The following is a 20,874-nucleotide window of genomic DNA, read 5'->3' on the forward strand; positions in this document are numbered from 1 at the left end:
TGGTCAGATGGGAAAAAAATGGTTGACAAAATGACCACAAGATAAACAAAGCTGTTGGTTCCAATCATAGGCCAGACCTCTCACTCCTGGTACAAGGGGCAAAAGACAGGCAAATTAGCCTACTTTGCCTATGGTCTACCTAATGTCTGTGTTTTATGCATGCTTATGACATATGTAAAAGCAATATAATAGCAATGAACCCTACAGGTATTTAATAAAGCCAGATAAGCCAGTATTAATATAAAAAGGAATCTAGATGCTCAAGCTAACTTGCCTCAAGAAAAAGAATGCCTCAGAAAAGAATGAAGACAGGAGCGAGATATACTAAGAACTGAAATTATATACAATTGATTTTCAGCTATTATACTTAAAATAATATGTGGTTCTCAATCTTATTTGAACCATAGATCCCTTTGAGAATTTGACAAAAGCTAAAGACTCCTTTCCCCAAGTGAAACGTACAAAAGTTTCTAGGTAATTTTAGAAAGCCCACCTATGGCTTCTCAGGTTAATCTCTGTTTTAAAAGGAGGGCATTTAAACAGCAGAATAAAGTCCCCAACTTACCTGCCACTGCCAAGATAAGCGTGTTGGTGAAATGTCGGTACAGAGAGAGTTTTACAATGTTCCTCCGAAGTTTTAATAGCTTCATTGTTTGAGTCAGGCTAATAAATATGTGTTTGCAGGTCAAGGAAATCAACATTCAGATAAAGCAATAAGTTAGTAAATTAAGTAAGCCTCAAGTCCCTTTGAGGATCTGGGGTCACACTGACAGAGTTGGATCCCAGAGGCCTTACAGCTCTTATTCTCAACCTCACAAATACCCGAAGTCTCACCATGATTACTAACAAAGTCTTCATTTTTAATGACACTGCAGAGAAGATAAAACCAGAATAAAAGAATGGAAAAAAAAAATAGAAAAAATATAAAAAAGAAAGGCAGGAAGATACTTTCTAGAGAAACAAAGATGAAAAAGAAAGACAAATGGAAGAAAATGAAATAAAAATAAATAACAGACAAGGAAACAGCAGATGGCATCTTCTTCTCTCTTCCTTTAAAGTAGGTGGCTCTCCATGTCCCAGCTAATCCAGTCTAGGGTCACAAATACTCTTGCCTACAACCTCCCAGAGTTCTGCAGTCAGTCCCCTCATGCCACGTTAAAAACCCTGCCATCAGCTCCTGGTCAATTCTGAATTAAAGGGACCATACAATTATACTTGGCTGAAAATCCCAGGCAACTAGTTAGGTTCTAAAAGCAAAGCTCTCCATTTTCAGAGCATTATTCCCAAGCAGAAGTTGCCACAGAAAGGCAGGAGGGGAAGTGATGACTAAAGACAATATGTGCTTTCACGTCTAACTTTCAGAATCAGCAGATATTAAAATAAGTGAGTTAGCTGGACCTTGGTCTGCGCTCTGACAGAGATGTCGCTGCTCCCTAATCATTGGGTTATCTTACTATATAGTCCAGTCCCTCTCGCCACTCTTCCCGATACTCACAGAGGTTTACAAAGCACCCTTGGAAGATATTGGCCTAGGGAAGCTTTGACTATTTGGACCCAAGACCCTTCCATTTCAAACTTTTTTGATATGTGACAATCCACTCAAATTCACAAAATTACCATTTGGTTTACACTCAGTTTTTTTTGTAACAGTCAGTCTATCAGGACAATAATATTGCAAAATTACGCATGGGACCAAAAACACAAAAACCAAAACAAATTTTTAAAAAACCCCAAAAGATAAAAGTCCAAAAACTTGAATCCTTCATTTAATAGGTCAAGTCCCTAAATAAACAAATGTTTAATTTTAAGAAGAAAAAATTTATTCAAATAGACACTTATTTATCTGCTGGTTTACTCTGCCTGTAAATGAATCAGTATTTATTTCAGAGTGGAAGTCTTTAGACAATTCCACATCAGCTTTTAAATAAAGGTACAAAACACCCTTTAACAGTTAAAATCTGCTAGACCTACATAGAATTTTAAGACTCAAACAATCTTATGTAGCTCCTGAAATCACATTTTAAGAATCAAAATCTTTTCATCATTTTCAAAGCATTTAATTCTTTGCAGAGGCTGAAAGAGCAGCAGAGTAGTCAATAATTCTACCACTAAGTGGACTGTACATACAAGATCAAAACGAGGCAAAAAGGCTCATTAAAAATAATAACCAGAACTTTCATGTTTTTGCTTAGTCCATAGTCACCAGCTTCTGATACAATTTTTTAAATTAAAAACAAACAAACAAACAATAACAACTGGTTACCTCAGCACTAAGGTTGTTAGACCAAAAATACCCTAATCCCCAGATTGAGGAGTAATCAACAGAAGTGGTAAAAACCCTTTGCGGAAAGATGGATGGAAACCCATATCCAAGGGGAGAAAACGGACCGCCATCACACAAGCCAATGAGAAGGATATCCACCAGCACAGGGCAGTGTCTAGGAAAGCCAAGGGGATAAAGGCCAAGGAAGCAAGATCAGGCTGGGCCTGCAGACAAAGAAAAAGAGGTGGTGAAAAGAGACGTCCAGAGATGCACAGAGAAGAAAGCACCACTCGGTTCAGTGTTTGTGTAATCATCTGGAATGGTTTTTCATTTGAACTGAAACAAAATAAAAAGGAGTAACACTTGGCACCTACATCCCTGTGCCCCTCTGACAAACCATCATGTGGAATATAAACCTGTAAGTGTTTCATGCAAACTGTAAATTACAAACTCAATACAATAAAACATGCTGCTAACCACCACAGAGTGCCTAATAAGCTAAAATCCATTTTAAGAAGTGCCCACATCAAAGGTTTGGTGGTATAAGACTCCATCCCATTCTATCATTTTGATTTTGGCTACAATTCTAAAAAGACTGTTTTCATATTTAAAATTACTGCATCATTAACATATTAAAAATTATTGCTCTCCTAAATTGTAATATATTGTAATTTTACAAAAAAGAGCGTAACTCAAAATATATTAAGACAAGTATCTGTCCCCCAAACTGTTTTGCTTGTTTTCATAAATTTACATATATATATAAAAGATGCTATTTATAACTCTAATTATCCAATCACCAGGGTATTATTAAAAGGATATCCATAAAATAAAACAGGCATCAATTGCTGACAGGGCCAGGTTTACTATCAAAGCCAAGGGATAAGCAAAGTACTACAGCAGCAGAAGAAAGAAAATGCAATTGACAGAGGGTTAAAGTTGCTAAAAGTCTAAGGAAATTACACACACAGGACAGTGTGATTTGAACACCTAATTTGCATCCTAAAGTGTTTTATTTAAGAGGCAATTTATTGCAAAACTTATCAAAGGAAAAGTGGAGTTTATAACATTTACCAGCTTGAATCTAACAGGTTATTGCAGTAATTTTTTAAATAAACAAGAAAATAACTGCAATGGCCTTGGGAGGTCCACTTCTGCTACACATGACTCCAGCTCTAACATAAATTTTTTATCACATATTTCAGTGCTTTGGCTTCCTTCCCTAAAAGGGCATAATTATGTAATTCTAAAGAATTATGTAAAACTTAACTAGTTACATTTTAAGAAAGCCTTTGAAACTCAAGTGCTGGTTAAGCAAACAGCACTGTCAAACAAAAATTAGATTAACCAGCAAGTGCATGATTATATCGTCTGCCTCTTAAACATGAATGGAACCTACTGTTCAGGAGGAAGAACTAAGTAAGTAGTAATTTGGGGGCAGGTGGGAAAGCATTCATTCTAGCATAACATTAAAATTTAAAGCTCTAGTATAGATTAAAAGGAAAAAATGAATTGCACACACATTTGAAAAATCAGAGCCCAAAGGTGACTTGGAAAAAATCATAAAAAAGCCACAAATATTCCCAATTTACCTTCTCAGATAAAAACAATATGTCTGAACTGACCACAAAAATGAAGATTAAGTAGTACTGACCCCAGTAACTCTGAGGACCCCTTCCATGCCAGAGAACAAAAGGTAAAGGGCTCCTGCCACCACAACTTTGTGAAGAGTGACTCCAAGGCGAGGCCTAAAGAGGAAGCAAAGAGATAGTTGGGTACAAATGTGACAAACCCCAAGATAAACTCATGTTGATTAATACAGGCTAACAACTTAATAAAGATAAGCCAAAAATACTTGGTGAATTCACCTGAGAGAGGAAAATTCAAAAGAACGTGTGCTTTTAAAACAAGATACTGAATATGAGAATTTTAGATCAGGTCCCTGGTTACTGCATTAAAAAAAATTATTATAGAGGATTTTGAAACATATTTAACAGTATAATGAACCCCTATATATCCATCATCCAGTCCTAATACCCATCAACTTACGGGCAATCCAGACCCATGCACACCCCATCCACTTCCCACCCTCCCATATTATTTTGAAGCAAATCCTAGACATCCTATCTTTTATTTGTACATGTTTCCGTATGTTTTCAAACAGATAAGAATTTTAAAAAGTGTAACTATAAAACCATTTTCAAATCTAAATATTTAAACAATTTCTTAGTATAATCAAATACCCTATTGAAGTTCAGTCGATAAATAGTACATCATAGAGCGCAATATCCAACAGAAGATTAAAACTCTTTTCAGCACCTTCTGCTTGAAGGAGAAAGTTTTAGATCCTTGATATTCAAAATGCTACTGAGTCAGAATCTGTATTTTAACAAGATCCCTGGGTTATTTATTAGTGCATTACACACTAGAAAAGTTCCGTAGGGACTGGGATTTTTCTCCACACTTAGAAACCTAGAATATTACTTGACATATAGGAAGCACTGAAATATTTGCTAATAAATAAATAAATTTTAAAAATGTAACTCCCCCTTCCTGTAGTCCCATTTAAAGCAAAACTCCTTGAAACAATTTATACCCAGCTAGCTCCTATTCCGGTCCTATTCTCACTTGAACTCACTCAACCAAGCTCACTCTAAGTCCTACCACCTCACCAAAACTATTCTTGCTTAGGTCCCAAATACCTTGCATGTAGTTAAATCCAATGGTCAATTCTCAATCCTCTTTAATCAAATTAATCACTCTTTCCTTGAAAGAGTGTTCAGGTCTGCCTCGCATAGTACTGGTCATCCTCCTCAATTTCCTCTACTCTAATTCTACTTCCTTTCACTGACTTCTAAATAATAGAAAATGTTCAAGGACTCAGTCCTTTAACCTCTTCTTTATATACATTCACATCCCTGGTGATTACAACCAGTCTCATGGCATTAAATAATATCTACATCTTAATGACTGGCAACCTTTCATCTCTGCCCTAATCTCTCCCCCTTACTTCCTCATTTGGATATCTAACTGAATGCCTAGTCTTGCTCCCACTCCAAACTTATTCTACCTAAGATCTTCCTGAACTCAGTAAATGTCCATCTGCATCCTTCCATTTGCTCACACCAAAATAGTTGGCATCATTCTTGATTCCTCACCTCTTACACATATCTAATCCACCAGCAAAATCCATCAAAATATATGCAGAGTCTGACCACATCTTAATATCTCTTCCACTGAATGTAAATTGTTCTCTCACCAATTTGAGATCTTTGCTTAAACGTCACTAAGTGAAGCCTTCCTTGACCACCCTAATTACAACTGTAAGCTTCACCTCCTGCCTCAGTCTCTCTATACTTTCTGCCTGCTTCATCTGCTCCACAGCACTTATCACAGACATAGTAGATATTTACTCATTAATTTCATCTGTGCCAAGTCTTTTGTTTATTTGCTGTATCCGAGCACCTAGAACAATGCCTAAGGCACTCAATAAAATTTTTTTAAATAAAAAAATTATTTTCAGACTGTTACAGCAAGAATGCTCTTCCAATAAAATAAATGATTTGCAGGGATCTAAGATGGTGGAGGAGTGAGTGGAAGTCACACTAACCTCCTGCCAGGACCAATCTGGAATTAAAACTAAATCGTAGAGAAATCATCCTGAATAACCAAATGAACACTAGCTGGAGAGAAGCCTTTTAACTAAAGATAGACAGAAGAAACCACTTTCCCACAATAAGACTGGTTGGCAATGCAGAGTAAGTGTGGGAGGGCTGGCTGGGCTCCCATGGGTAGTAGCTCAAGTACTGGAGGATTATTTCAGTGGTTTGGGGGTTCCCCCTGGGAAATGTGGGGTCTAAACCCCAAGTTGGGCTCCCCAGCCTATAGCACCAGAGCTGGGAAAGGAACCCAGAAAACATCCAGCTGTGAAAAGAAGCCAAGTTTCTGTCTGCCAGGGGCAGAAGGCTGGAGACTCAGAGGGCCTCTAACAAGGGCCAATACACAAAATTTGTTTGCAGCCACTTACCCTGGGCTCTGGCAGGAGGGCAGAGTGGACTAGAGGAACATGAGGAGAGTCTGGGGATGGTGGCTTTGGTGAAAGAACTGAGGGAGCAGCCACCAGGATCCCTGCACTGAGTCATTCCGCACACTACAGGAGCCAGCCATCCTTCTCAGGCAGAGCATGCCACTCTGAATGGCATCAGCCCAAGGGGAAGCAAGAGCCCTCCTGTAGAAATTACTCTGCCCCACCCTGTGGTTCTTAGGCCTGACTGCTGATTAAAGCTTGGTTAGATTAGCAACTCATTGGTTTAACATCTGATTAGTTTAGCAGCTAAAACAGAAAATTCAAAGATGCAGCCAAAATGGAAAGATACAGAAAAGACCCTAAATGAAAGAACAAGAGAATCCTCCAGAAAACTAGATGAAGTAGAGGTAAGCACAAACCATGTTCATGGATAGGAAGAATTAACATCAATAAAATGTTCATACTACCCAAAGCAATATATAGATTCAATGTAATTCCTATCAAGATTCCAATGACGTACTTCACAGAACTAGAACAAATAGTTCAAAAATTTACATGGAACCACAAAAAGCACTGCAGAGCAATAGTGATTGTGAAAAAGAAGAACAAAGTTGGAGGAATCACACTACCTAATATCAAACTATACTACAATAAGACCACAGTAATCAAAACAGCACGGTACTGGCATAAAAAGACACATAGATCACTGAAACAGAATAGAGAGGCCAGAAATAAACCCACACCTTTACAGTCAATAAATATTTCACAAAGGAAGCAAGCACATACAATGGGCTAGACAGTTTATTCAATAATGTATGTTGGGAAAATTGCACTGTTATATGCAGAAAAATGAAACTAGACTACCTTCTTACACCACACACAAGAATAAGTGCAAAACGGATCAAAGACTTAAATGTTAGACCTGAAACCATAAAAATGCTAGAAGAAAACACAGGCAGCAAAATCTTGGACACCGCTTGTAGAAATTTTTTATCAGATATCTCCCCAGGGAAGTAAAACAAGAAAAAATAAACAAATGGGACTACATCAAACTAAAACGTTTTTGCACACAAAAATAAATCATCAACAAAATAAGCCACCTGACAAATGGGAGAACATATTCACCCTCACATCTGATAAGGGGTTAATATCCAAAATTTCCGTAGTTACAAAACTCAATACCTAAAAAAACAAATAATTCAATTAAAAAATGGGCAAAGGACCCAAATAGACACACTTTTCCAGAAAAAGACATACAGATGACAGACATATGAAAAGATGCTCAACTTCACTAATCATCAGAGAAATGCAAATTAAAACCACAATAAGATACAATCTCACACCTGTCACAATGGCTATCTTCAATAAATCAAAAACAGGTGCTGGCGAGGATGTGGAGAGAGGGGAACCTTTTTGCACCGTTGGTGGCAATGTGGAAAGTAGTAGGGAGATACCTCAAAAAGTTAAAAATGGATCTCTCTTTTGGCCAGGCGATCCCACTTCTGGGAATATATCCAAAGGAACCCGAAACACTAATTTGAAAGAACATAAGCACCCCTATGTTCACTACAACATTATTTATAATGACCAAGATATGGAAGTAGCCCAAGTGTCCATCAATAGATGAGTGGATGAAACAACTATGGGACATTTACACAATGGAATTCTACTCAGCTGTAAAAAAGAAAATTTTACCCTTTGCAACAGTATGGATGGATCTGGAGAACATTATGCTAAGTGAAATAAGCCAGTCAGAGAAAGAGAAATACCATATGATTTCACTCATATGTGAAGTCTAATGAACAAACAGAACTAACAAACAAAACAGACTCATAGATGGAGAGATGATAGCTGGTCTGGGGGGAATCTGAGGGGTGGAGGGGCTGAGCAAAGAGGATGCGGGGCTCACAGATGTGAACAACAGTGGGGTATTTGGGGGAAGTAGGGCATAAGAGGACTAAATGATAATGGCAAAATACAATAAAGAGTAAATAATATATATATATTAAAAATGTGATTTGCAAAATATCTTGGAAGAGCAAAGTCATTACAAGTTTATTAAGTTTGGTGTTTCAATGTCATTCACTACAATGCAGGTTTTCCTACAGATGCTCCTTTAATTCTCAGCTATGAAACAAAACCCTAACATTTTTCCAACTTTTACAAATCTACAATATTTTAGACACCTTTTCTTATTTCAGAACTACTTTTTATATCAACTATTATAGAACTACTACACTGCGAAGCTGCAATACTATATCAACTTAATTAGTGTTTTGCTCTTCTATAGAGCAAGTGAATACTTACTTGACTATGCCATATCCCAGACTCACTATGATGACCAGGGTTCGAGCCAGTGAACGTTTAACTGCTGAAAGTAGCTCTGCAAGGATTGAGGCACCCTGGACTATGAGAAAGAAAGGGGGAAGGGATGCTGTAAATCTAGGTCTGAGAAAAGGTGCAATCCTAGACCCAGAACGTAGATCTCTAACTCTTCAGAATAAGCACTGGTATAAGTCCTATTAAAAAAATACTTCTTCTGGTTCGATTCCCAGTCAGGGCACATGACTAGGTTGCACCGTCAGGTCCCCAGTTAGGGGTGCAAGTGAGAGGCAACCACACAGTGATGTTTCTTTCCCTCTCTTTCTCCTTTCCCCTCTCTCTAAAAATAAATAAATAAACAAACAAATAAGTAAAAAGAAATACTTCTTCAATTTTTATAAGTATATAAGCAGGTATAATCTTACTAACATGAATATCAATATGGCTGTGTTCAGTTTACCTTCCCTTCTCATCCTCCACTTCACTAAAACCTCAGCAGAGTATCACACCCTACTTGGACAGTTTATAGCATCTAGGAAATGTTGTCCCCATTTTTAAAAACTGAAATATAGCTATACATAGAAAAGCACAAAACACGAACACACAAAATTTTCAATTCATTTTCACAACTACTATTTTCAAGCCCTTTCAAAGACCAGGGAAAGATTAATTAGAATACTTTGCAACAATAATTATCAATAATTAAATTATCTGATGAGAACAGAAGCCACCACAAAAATTTTCAGTACAAAACATTTCTGCCATTCTGTTCACCTTACTAAACCATAAGCACCCTCTCACCCTCTTATTTTCTTGGTATTACTGTATTTCACCAATTCTTAGATGCATCCCACTCCCATTCTGACATCATCAATGGCATCTTAAAATTAAACTGGCAGTATTTACTTTCTTTCTTAGAAGTATATAATAATGGTGCCTTAAAAATCAATGGCAATGAGAATCAATGATGGTAGTAAGTCTTTCCCAAAATGGCTACTACTTTTATGAATACAACTCTGTAAAATTACTCTCAAATCACTGAACCCACAAGTTATATGATTAAAAAGAAAAGTCACAATCAAAGTTGCTGGCCTTAGGAAAACTGTCACGTGTCACCTGCCGAGCACTCAGAAACCGGTATTTTTTGGTTACGTACCAGGTTCTCCTTTGTATCGAATGTTCTGAAATTCTGCATAAAAGACAGCTTTCTCGAGCATTCCCAGGAAGATGACAGCACCAATCCAAAACTGAATTCTCAGGAGATCTCTCCAGTAGCAGGCAGACCATGCCAGCCACAGAACACCAAACAGGACATACACAATACACATCACCATGAAAAACTGTGACAGCAGTAGATAAGAAATAAAAAGGAGGATTAAGGCCAAGAGCTAATTTAGAATCAATACATACTCTTAACAAGCTATAAAAAAAATACATATCATACTTTCTACTTAAAAAATAATTATTTTATTTCTTTGGATTTTGATACTAACACACAAAAACTTGTCTCCTCTTGAGCAGAGGAAGACTACCTAAGGGTTTGTCATGGAGTGACCGCTCATCTGTACTCAATGAGTTTTTTCAGCTCACAAAGTAAAATTATATAAATGAAGAGAATATTGAAGAAAAAAAGGTATGGCAAGGTTAGGATGTATCTGGTGACAATGAAACACGACAAAGTGGGAAAACTATAAAAATGGAAAGGAAGGAGAAAAAAACAAAGGAAGGAAATCTGAAAAATACATTAAGGATATTCCCATAGACATACACACACTAAAAAGGATGAAGCTTCATCACTTAGTTACTTCAAATGGGATCGGAAACTGTAGGGTCATAAGAAGTGCCCTGCTTTGATCCCTGAGAGACTGTGAGATGTGAAACCATTTCTGAGGTACTTTCAGCTCTACAGTTCCACAAGTCATCAACCTTCTCATTTTCCAGATGAGAAAAGGAGGCACAGAGGCTCACTGACACTCCACAGTCTACTAAAAAGTAAGTGCAAAAGTACAAGCAATGTATTGTGAACTATTCAGAAACAGTTCTTTAAAAAAAAGAATACTGCCATAAAACATGGATACTCTTTCAAGCTAAATTCATTTAATATTGAGGTTAAAAAATATAAGTTTACTTACAATCATCAATGGATATTCTTCAAGTGTGAGGTATTCATAGGGACCCTTTACTTCCACAGTCACTGCCAAAACACAGTCCTCAGAATTAATGTAAAGGATGTAGGGATTAAACAAAAACATTATCTGATATTTGTTTGATAAAATAAATGAAAATTCCAGTGAGTCATTTACTTTTAACCATTTCAATCCCAGTGAATAAAGCACTTTGAACTCCATGCGTCTGCTCCAGTCAGTATCTTAAGTGGAAAAGCCCTTTGTTACCATCCTCACATCCTTTCAAGACTAGACTGAATGTATTTCCTCCATGAAGCCTTCTGTGCGCTGCCCAACTGGGACTTCCCCACATGCTCTAAATTCCAAACACACTTCATATATAATTTTCCTTACAACACATCATTAATACGCTTTGAAAAGTATAGGACTTCATTGCTTCACTTTGATTCCGTCTTCTCTCTCTTCTTACCTATATTTTCTTTTTTTTTTTTTTACCTACTTCAATTCTATGTGACTTTGCTACATGAATGTATCATTTTTAGAAGGTCCTTAATAAAAACAAAGTATTTAAGGAAGCAGCTCAAGTGACAGTGACAAGAACCTGAAAGACAGACTTGACTTAGTGAAGCAAACCTATGACTATTTTTCAGTTATAATGAAAAAAACTATTTGGATAAATTTTATATCTGATTAATAAATAAAAACTGAATTTATATGAGAAGTGATTTCTAAATCCAGAGAAAGACTAATAAATGACTATTCAACAAAAATTTCCCACTAATTTTTATCAGGTAGAAAGGACATGCCATTATTAAAAATAAATTGGGTCTAATACTTTTATGAATAAGAGGAGCATCGCATAATAGCAATCACAGACATCAATTCGTTGCCTCTCACATGCATCCTGACCAGGGACCAAACCTGCAATGCAGGCATGTGCCCTGAGTGGGAATCGAACTAGACACCTTTTGATTTGCAGGATGATGACCAATCACCTGAGCCATACCGGTCAGGACTAAATCTATATCTTCTTAATTTAACAAATAACCAAATAAAATAATTAGTGAATATTCATTGTTGTTCTTTGCTTAGTCTATGCCAGAAGTCAACATTATACAGCACACAAACCAAATGTGGTCATCCACTTTTTAAAAATAAAATGTTAATAAAAAAGTCACCTCCACTCACATATTGTCTATGGCTACATTCACACAATGGCAGAGTTGGGTAGTTGTAGGAAAGAAAACATTTACTAACTGACCCTTTAAGAAAAAACTGGCTAACCCCTACTCTATGCTATAACTTGAGCACTTACTATATACACATGCTATGGAAAATAAGGGATGGTCTGATGTATAAGATGTTTTCTGCCATCCTAGTGGATTACCATCTAGATGGAAGAGGCAGTAAGCTGAAAAACTGTCCATCTGAGCCAGACCCAAAAGGAAGAATTTGTATTTTCCAGGATAAATTGAAAAGTCATCAAGCAGAAGAAATAACAAAGACAGGTTTAAAAATGCATGATACATTTAAAGAACATGTAGTCTGAGACTATACACAGTAATGTATCATAGTGTTTTGACACATGGCAGGAAAAGGCAAACTGGGACCAGGCACAGAGTTTATAAGCCTTGCTGGACACTGTGGACATTTTTTAGGCACTAGGGAGGCTTTAAAGATTTTAATGAAAGGAATAAAACTGATAAAAGTGTTTTAAAGGAAAAATTTTCACACGATGTAGTTTAGTCTGTGCTTTTTAAAGTTTCTTAGCTCCTAACAACTAATGGCTAAAAAAAAGAAAACAAAAAGAACATAAGCTGGAAACCGTGTGTGTGTGTGTGTGTGTGAGAGAGAGAGAGAGAGAGAGACAGAGAGACAGAGAGAGAGACAGAGAGAGAGAGAGACAGAGAGGATGTATGTATTAAGATGAAATAATGACATCTCAGAAATTCAAGAATGGTTTAACATTAGAAAACCAGCTAATGTAATTGCATCACATGAACAGATTAAATGAGGAAATCTTTATGATCATTTTAATCAACAGAATCAAAGCATCTGATAAAACTGAGTATTCATTCTTAACTCTAAAAAAAGAAAAAATACACTTAGTAAAACTGGAATAGAAAGAGACAGCCTCGCCCAGGCTGATGTGGTTCAGTGAACTGAATGCAGGCCTGCAAACCAAAGGGTCACCGGTTCAATTCCCAGTCAGGGGGACATGCAAAAGGCAACTACACACTGATATTTCTCTCCCTCTATTTCACGTTTCTCCTCTCTCTAAAAATAAATAAAATCTTAAAAAAAAAAGAAAAGAGAGAGACAGCCTTAGCCAAATAAAAAATATTTTGAAAAATTCTACAGTAAACATGACTAATATAAGGATGGCCACTGCAATTGTTTCTATTCAAATTCTCCTTAAGAAAGAAGAGGAGGAAAGGAAACTGCAGAGAAGAAACAAAACTATAAGAAATTAAGAGCAGGTAGCAAGCTATTGCAAAATTCCAGGTAAGAGATGACTCCATGAACTGAGAAACAAGAATGAAAAGAAGAACACCAAGAAAAATTGAGAGACAGTTGACTTACAAAGTTATATTAGTTTCAGGTGTACAACACAGTAATATTATGATTTTGTATCTCAACTGTAATTTAAAACTAAAACTTAAAAAATATTGAGATATTTAAAAATTACCAAAGTCCATTCATTTTAAAATTATTTTTAAATTGCCAGGTTTTGACTTGGTAACTAAGTTTTCACAAGTCTATTTCAAAATATCAAGAACATGATACTAATTTAAAATTTTGAAAGATGGAGGATCAAATGAAGAAAAATGAAATCTAGTATCTATCATACATAGTAAGGAAGCATAGGTGAATTACCTAAGACTGTATCTGGTACATCTTGGGTATAGAAAAATGTTAATTTCTCTCCCTCAATTTTTCTACTTCAGAACAAATATTCTTAATTATTCCCTCCCTCACTTAAAGCAATTACACATGACCCACCATGCATGCCACAACTAGATAATACTACAAACAGTAAAAAGAAACAAAATGTACTTACTAATAAAAAGATTTTCTTTTGATGATTCCTTTGAGGATGAAATGCCAATATGTACAATAAAAATGTATGGTGCATCTTGCCAAGTTTTCAATGGATCATGCATTGCCTACAAAGAAAAAAGGCATTAAAACTTCAAGTCTTTTTTTTTAACGCTTAGAAGAGATAGGCTTTTCTCTTTCTTTTTTTTAACAATTCTATCTATCTATCTATCTATCTATCTATCTATTTATTTATTTATTTTCAGAGAGAGGAGAAACATCACTGTGTGGTTGCCTCTCATGCGCCCCCAACTGGGGACCTGATGTGCAACCTAGTCATGGGACCTGACTGGGAATCGAACCAGCGACACTTGGTTCACAGGCCGACGCTCAATCCACTGAGCCACAGCAGCCAGGGAGAGAAAACTTCAAGTCTTAAGAGCACAAGTTAAAAATACAGTAAGGAAATTTTGTTTCTTCTACATGGACTAAGAACCTTTAAAACACAAGACTAAGACTCCAAGATAAAAGAAATGAACATAGAAAACAACTACTTGCTTCTTCCTTTCATGTGAAAGGAGGTATTGCTACCTGAACTTGCAATTTATTACCTTCTGGTCTTAAAAGGAACTTCTATCCAGAGACCAATGTGGAACTCTGAAACCCCTCAGAGTGAACAACAGATTTTGTACATTCATGCATTTTCCCATGGAGCCACAGCTTTTCTCAAACGCTCAAATTATCCTACTACCCAAGAAAAGGCTAAACAAGAGTTCAGAAATTATAGTCCATGATACAAATCCAAAATGTCCAACAAAGCATATTGAATGACTTTTCAGCTATACATTTACTAGGTTATCTTAGAACATTTATAAGGTTAACTTAAGAACATAAATGCCATGATGAATCATACATCTATCTCTGATAGTCTTTTTTTCTGACAAAATTCAGGAGCAGTCTATGAGAACACTTCACAGTTTCAAAGTTATATCACTTTCTATTTACCCTTAATTAACTGAATTGAATTTACGGAACTTACTCACTAACCAATAAAACTTTGGTGTAATAAGCTACTCTGCTATTTATTTTATATATCTTAAAAACATCTCTTACAAATTTCAAAAGGGACTAAATAATTCTAACATTTCAAAATTTGACAAAGTTGACATTTAATTCTGGAATTATGGGTATTTTGACACTGTGAAAATAACATTCATATGCTACACACTGTTACACATGTAACATTTATTATATTCTTTAATCCTCACAATAACCCTGTCAAATAGGTACTATTATTAGTTCTTTTAATAGGTGTCCTACTTCAACAGGTGAATGGATACATAAATTGTGTGGTATGTACATCCAGACCTTGAAATACTATTCATCACTAAAAAGAAATGAACTATCAAGCCACAAGAAGGCATGAAAAGCCTCAAATGCCTATGATTAAGTGAAAGAAGCCAATCTGAAAAGCTACATATTATGATTCCTACTATTTAACATTCTGGAAAATGCAGAACTACAGAGACAGTAAAAAAATCAGAAATTACTAGTGGCTTTGGAGGAGAGAGGGATGAATAAGTGTGGCTTACAGGATTTTCAGGACAATGAAACTATTCTGTTGATATTGTAATGATGTATATCCATCATTACATACATTAAAATCCAAACAACATACAACACAAAGAAGTAACCCTAATATAAACCAAGGACTTTGGCTGATAATGATGTGTCAGTGCTGGTTTACCAGTTGTAATAAATGTACCACAATGGTGCAGGATGTTGACAGTGGAAGAAGTCTTGAGTGCACATCTGTGAAGGGGGTATGTGCAAACACTTTTTGCTCAATATTGTTGTGCTCCAAACAATAAATCTATTAATTCAAAAATATTTTAATGGTAAACATATTATATTACTGCTTAAATAAAACCAAGGTTAATGCCCTGGCTGAGTAGCTCTGTTGGTTAGAGCATCATCTCGATATACCAAGGTTGCGGGTTTGATCCCTGGTCAGGGTACATAGAAGAATCAACCAATGAATGCATGAACATGTGGAACAACATATCAGTGTTCCCCCGCCACCGCTCCTTCCCTTTTCTCTCTTCTCTCTCAGGAAAAAAAAAAAAAAAAAATCAATACACTTAAACAAATATTAAATCTTTTCTTAAGTGAAGGAACAGGGAGAAGTCCTTTCCTCTAAAAAACATGTTTCGCCAGAGCTTTTATAAAAAGGGGTAGAGGTACTTAACTTGTGTCTTTTAAGTAAGATTATGAAACATTCCCTTAGCCCCAAGTTTTAGGAAGAATCAAAGGACATATAATTCTTTTACTTCTTTTTGACGATAATTTGAATGAACATTTCTAAATATTACTTGTGATATTCAATAAGGTCATCCTTCAGCCATCTTTAATCACTAGGAATAGAGTTCAAGCCCTGAGTTGAACTTAAAAGTTATGCACAGAATAAAACACAATTTACAAATAGCTAATACATATATAAATGAATGTTCAGCTACATTATTTTTTCTTTCTTTTTAAAGATTTTATTTATTTTTAGGGAGAGGGGAAGGGAGGGAGAAAGAGAGGAAGAGAAACATCGATATGTGGTTGCTTCTCACAAGCCCCCAACCATGGACCTGGCCCGCAACCCAGGTATGTGCCCTGCCTGGGAATCAAACCAGCAACTCTTTGGTTCACAGGCTGGCATTCAATCCACTGAGCTACCAAACTGCATAAAATACTTTAAACTAGAATAGCCATTGTTTGTTATGAAAGAGGGAGACTCAAATCTTATTTTCTTTTAACCATAAATTGCTACAACTTTTCTCCAGAGTACTTTGGCAAAACATAAGAAGAAAAAATCATACAACACTTCGACCCAACAATTCCACCTCCAGGAATTTAGTCTAAAGAAAATATTATAAATGTACACAAAGATATAACTAGACATTATAAATGTGACCTCATCCATAATAGCGAAAATCTTTTAACAACCCAATGGACATCAACTGAGTGTTAATTATAAAAAATCGGCAAAATAAAATAGTACCTAGCCATAAAAAAGGTGAAGTGGTCCTCCATGTACATTTGTTAAGTAAAAAGAAAAAAATTACACAGCAGTAAATAAAATATCTCATTTTGATTAACATGCATGTGTTCTGTGTAATCACATGAAACTGATAGAAAATCAAATTACAAAAGATTTTTACTTTTAAGTTATAAAAGCAAAATGTTCACCAGTATGGAATTGTGTTTAGACTAGAAAATAAAGATCTAAAAACAAATGTATTTACTGCAATGTTGTTAAAAATGACGAGATAATGAAACATAATGTCCAATAATATAGAATCTGTTAACAAATTGCAATGTATTCATGCAATAAAATACTACACAGGCATTTAAATAATGATGCCATAAATTTTTACTGAACTGGAAAGATGACCATGCTATTTTGCTTAAGCTATAAAAGAAAGTTAAAATATAATACATAGTGTAAGATTCCCATTCCTTTTTAAAAAATCCTCACCCAAGCATATGTTTTATTGACTTTAGAGAGAGGGAAGGAGACAAAGAGAGAGAAGCACTGTGAGAGAAACATCAATCAGTTGCCTCTCCACCTGGGACAGAACCCACAACCTAGGTATGTGCCCTGACCAGGAATCAAACCCTTAATTAACCTTTTGGTGTAGGGGAAGATGCTCCCAACAACTGAGCCACCTGGCCAGGACTAAGATTCCCATTTTTAAATAAATTAAATATAAATATGCATAAAAACAAAAGACTTGAAGATAAATATATTTATAGTCCGGTAGTATTACAACTCATTATTTTCATTTATATCTATATTCTGAATTTTAATAGTAAGTATATACATATTAACAATAAGAAAAAAACCCAATGGATGTTGTCTATTTAAAAAAAAAAAAAAAAAAAAGTCTGCCATGCCTTACTCATTTTTAGGTTAAAATTTTATACAATTATAATTGGGACAGGGAGGGTAGAGAAACTTTTAGAGTTGAAAAATAAGGACCTCTGAAAATACACTCACCCAATAAAAGCAACAAAAATAAGGGCAAAAAAAAAACATCAAAGGCAACTTTTTGAAACTCTGGAAATTAGAGACTTGCAACAATCCTAGAACTATTTCCTCAAAAAAAAATGGCTTAAGAGGAATCTCAGTAAGAAAACCAGCTGAATTTCTGTAGGAAAAGCAAGCTTGTGGTGTTTTTGTTCACCCTAATCCAATACCCCTGTTCCAAGCTCCTTGAAATCAAAGTATTCACAACTGTAACATCTGTGAAAAACAGAAGTTTGGCAACCACTGGAAAAAACCAAGTCTGAAGAACGCTTAAAGCCCAACTGCCAGAACTACCTGGAAGGTGCTGAAAAGCTCCATTCCCAGGGCTTAACATTTATATGAACTGACTCAGGGCTCATTCAGTGGGAAGGACCCTGTACTCATAGCACTCTCAAAAACACTCAGCAATTGTGAAAGATCACAGCTGCCCCAGTCAACATTACTAGGTGGGGCCATCAAGAGGCTGACTAAAAACTTAAAAGGAGAAACTGGAAAATAAGATTTTGAGAAGCTCCAAGATATTCCTGGGAATTAGAAGGTGGTAAGTGCATGCAGGGCTGTGCATGTATGTGTGAGACTGTGCACACATGACCGAGGCCTGAGAATGCCCTAATCACTTACCTCTGGCTGACATTAAAGCTCTGCACAAGAAGGAAGTAAAAGTTAAGACAGTTGTAAACTGTGACAGAAGCCAGACATTATATGAAATGAACAGAACAGGCAAATCCTTAAAACAGTGGTTACCTAGGGCTGGGGGAAGAAGGATGGAATGAAGAGTGACTGCTAATGGCTATGCTGTCACTTTTTGGGGTGATGAAGATGTTCTGGAATTCGATAATGACTGGTGGTTACGTAACTTATAAATATACTAAAAAACACTGACTTTTATGTCTTAAGAGGGTAAATTTTGAGATATGTATATTATGTCTTAATAAAGTTGTTATAAAATTAAAAGCTTTAATCAGTTTTGTAAAAAGCATGAGCCAACATAGATAACTATCTTATTTTATCTGTATTTTAAACTGACAAAATTTTGAGGAATTAAGTAATTGTGAATCAGAAAGTAAATTATGAAAATTTAAAGCATATTTATAGTCTTCAACCTACTCAATTTTCTAAATTCTGTTCCAGTTATATTCTATCACAAAACAATTTTAGATGGAGTTTAAGTTTCTTTCTTAAAAGTTTCTTCCTATTTACAAGTCATATTTGTGAAAAATAACATAACTGGAGCCACTTCAAAATGAAGTTGGAGCTGCCACCCCAAAGGAACCACCTTGCACATCTTTCTCCTCAAATCTTTGGAAGGATTAAGATATTAAAAAAAAAATCTTTGGAAGGGCCAAAGCAACACTGTATTCTATACAACTGTTTGCAAAGCTAACAGAAAAGCAGACAGTCAGACTACCAGACTGAAAACTAAAGACATTCTTTAAATTAGCACCATCATGTGGAGCTAAAAAATAATTTAGCTTATTTGCACTTAGAGAAATCCCTACCTTGACTTATTAACATCAATAGAAATTCCTTCCTTCAATTCACATAATTTTCCCCCTCATTTCCTCATAAAGACCCCTTGCCTTTACCTCCTACAGAACACTATTTCAGTTTCTGCCAGAATCATTTATTTCCAGAATTGCAATTCCTTCTGGATCTCAAATAAATGCTTTGGCCTCTCGTCTTGTCTTTTTATTTTTAGGTGAACATATCTATGGGTTAATAATTACAAAAACAATACAGAATGACTGTAGCAAATATAGGAAATACAGAAAACACAAAGAAGAAAATAAAAATCACTCATACCATCATCCAGAGACAACCATTATTAACATTTTGGTGTATAGCTTCCAGTTTTAAGTTTCTTTTTAAATGTTAGCATACCAAGATAATTCAAAATACACATACATAAGAATACTGAAATAAGTGTTCAATTCCCCCAAATTCTCTACTACACTTACAATTTTTTCTCCAGCAATGGTAAGATTTGTGCCATTCTCCTTAGCCTTAAACATTAAAAAGAAAAGAAAACATTAATTCAAATTTTTAACTTTATACTCAGAAATATTTAACAAGGAAAATAATTACCTCCTGTTTTTCTCCTAAAAGAGGCAATCGATGCACAAAATCCCCAGAAAAGCTCTAAGAAAGAAATACAAAACTAAAATTAAAGCTGTATAATAGTTAAAAAAAAAACAAAAAACTGTAACTCAAAATCCACCAAAATGGTTAAAGCAAAACATGTTAAAATAGTAAATATAATATGGCATGACAAAAGATTTTTAACTAAAAGCAAACTGGCCACTCAATTCTTCTATAAGAATTATAAACATTTTAAAATGACAAAACCTTAGTTAAAGCTATATGCTTAGGATGGAGGGGTCTTAAGAGTTCCCTACCATTGTAGAAATAAGGAAAATGTGGCTCAAAGCTATAATGCTTTGTATAGGGATGGGATTTGAACCTCAGACTCTTAATTCTTGGGTCCACTGCTTTCTTCCACAACAAACCCCATGGTTAAAAAAATATCTACTCTTAATTTATTTTTTGTTTTAGTGATTCGCTTATTTATTTCATTTTTTAGAGAGTAAAGGGAAAGAGAGGGAGAGAAACATCACTGTGTGGTTGCCTCTCACTCACCCCCAACTGGGGACCTGATGTGCAACCTGGTAACGTGCCCTGACTGGGAATTGAACCAGCGACACTTGGCTCGCAGGTTTACCTTTCTTACCAGTTATAAGCAGATGAGGCATTCTCCTCCCTGAGTAATTAGAGCCCGTATTTCCATTCTGTTACATTAGACTGGAGGAGGAGAAACCTTACCAATAGGGGTATATACCAAGACCCTAGAAAGATTATAGGAACCTTGGGCAACAGTAGACAATAAGTAACTTTCTCAAGCAAATCCAGAAAAGGCCAACCAATTCTCCTAGCCTGGAGGATAAATTTGGAGAACGAACAAAAAACTTCCTACTCAACATCACACTGTTCCTAGCTTTCTTTTTCTACCATTCTTCCACCA

The 20,874-nt window shown here is 35.7% G+C and overlaps 1 protein-coding gene across 5 annotated transcripts in view; it reads right to left on the reverse strand.

The window, feature by feature from the left end:
- TMEM87A (transmembrane protein 87A) overlaps window positions 1–20,874 on the reverse strand; it is a 43,327-nt gene that overhangs the window by 13,565 nt on the left and 8,888 nt on the right. For 3 of the 5 annotated variants that reach the window (XM_090270469.1, XM_090270467.1, XM_090270470.1), the window contains exons 5-13: window positions 19,941–19,994; window positions 19,814–19,858; window positions 13,800–13,905; window positions 10,745–10,806; window positions 9,769–9,952; window positions 8,598–8,697; window positions 3,918–4,011; window positions 3,082–3,157; window positions 566–670 (exon numbers count right to left, since the gene is read on the reverse strand). In XM_090270469.1, coding sequence (XP_090126595.1) covers window positions 566–670; window positions 3,082–3,157; window positions 3,918–4,011; window positions 8,598–8,697; window positions 9,769–9,952; window positions 10,745–10,806; window positions 13,800–13,905; window positions 19,814–19,858; window positions 19,941–19,994 — 826 coding nt within the window. Of the gene's footprint in view, window positions 1–565; window positions 671–2,414; window positions 2,488–3,081; window positions 3,158–3,917; window positions 4,012–8,597; window positions 8,698–9,768; window positions 9,953–10,744; window positions 10,807–13,799; window positions 13,906–19,813; window positions 19,859–19,940; window positions 19,995–20,874 lie in introns of all 5 variants that reach the window. The other 2 variants (XM_090270468.1, XM_090270471.1) reach the window with 1 other exon arrangement.

The sequence above is a fragment of the Furipterus horrens genome, unplaced genomic scaffold (assembly GCF_987537825.1).
Source record: "Furipterus horrens unplaced genomic scaffold, mFurHor1.1.pri manual_scaffold_3, whole genome shotgun sequence".
NCBI lineage: Eukaryota > Metazoa > Chordata > Mammalia > Chiroptera > Furipteridae > Furipterus > Furipterus horrens.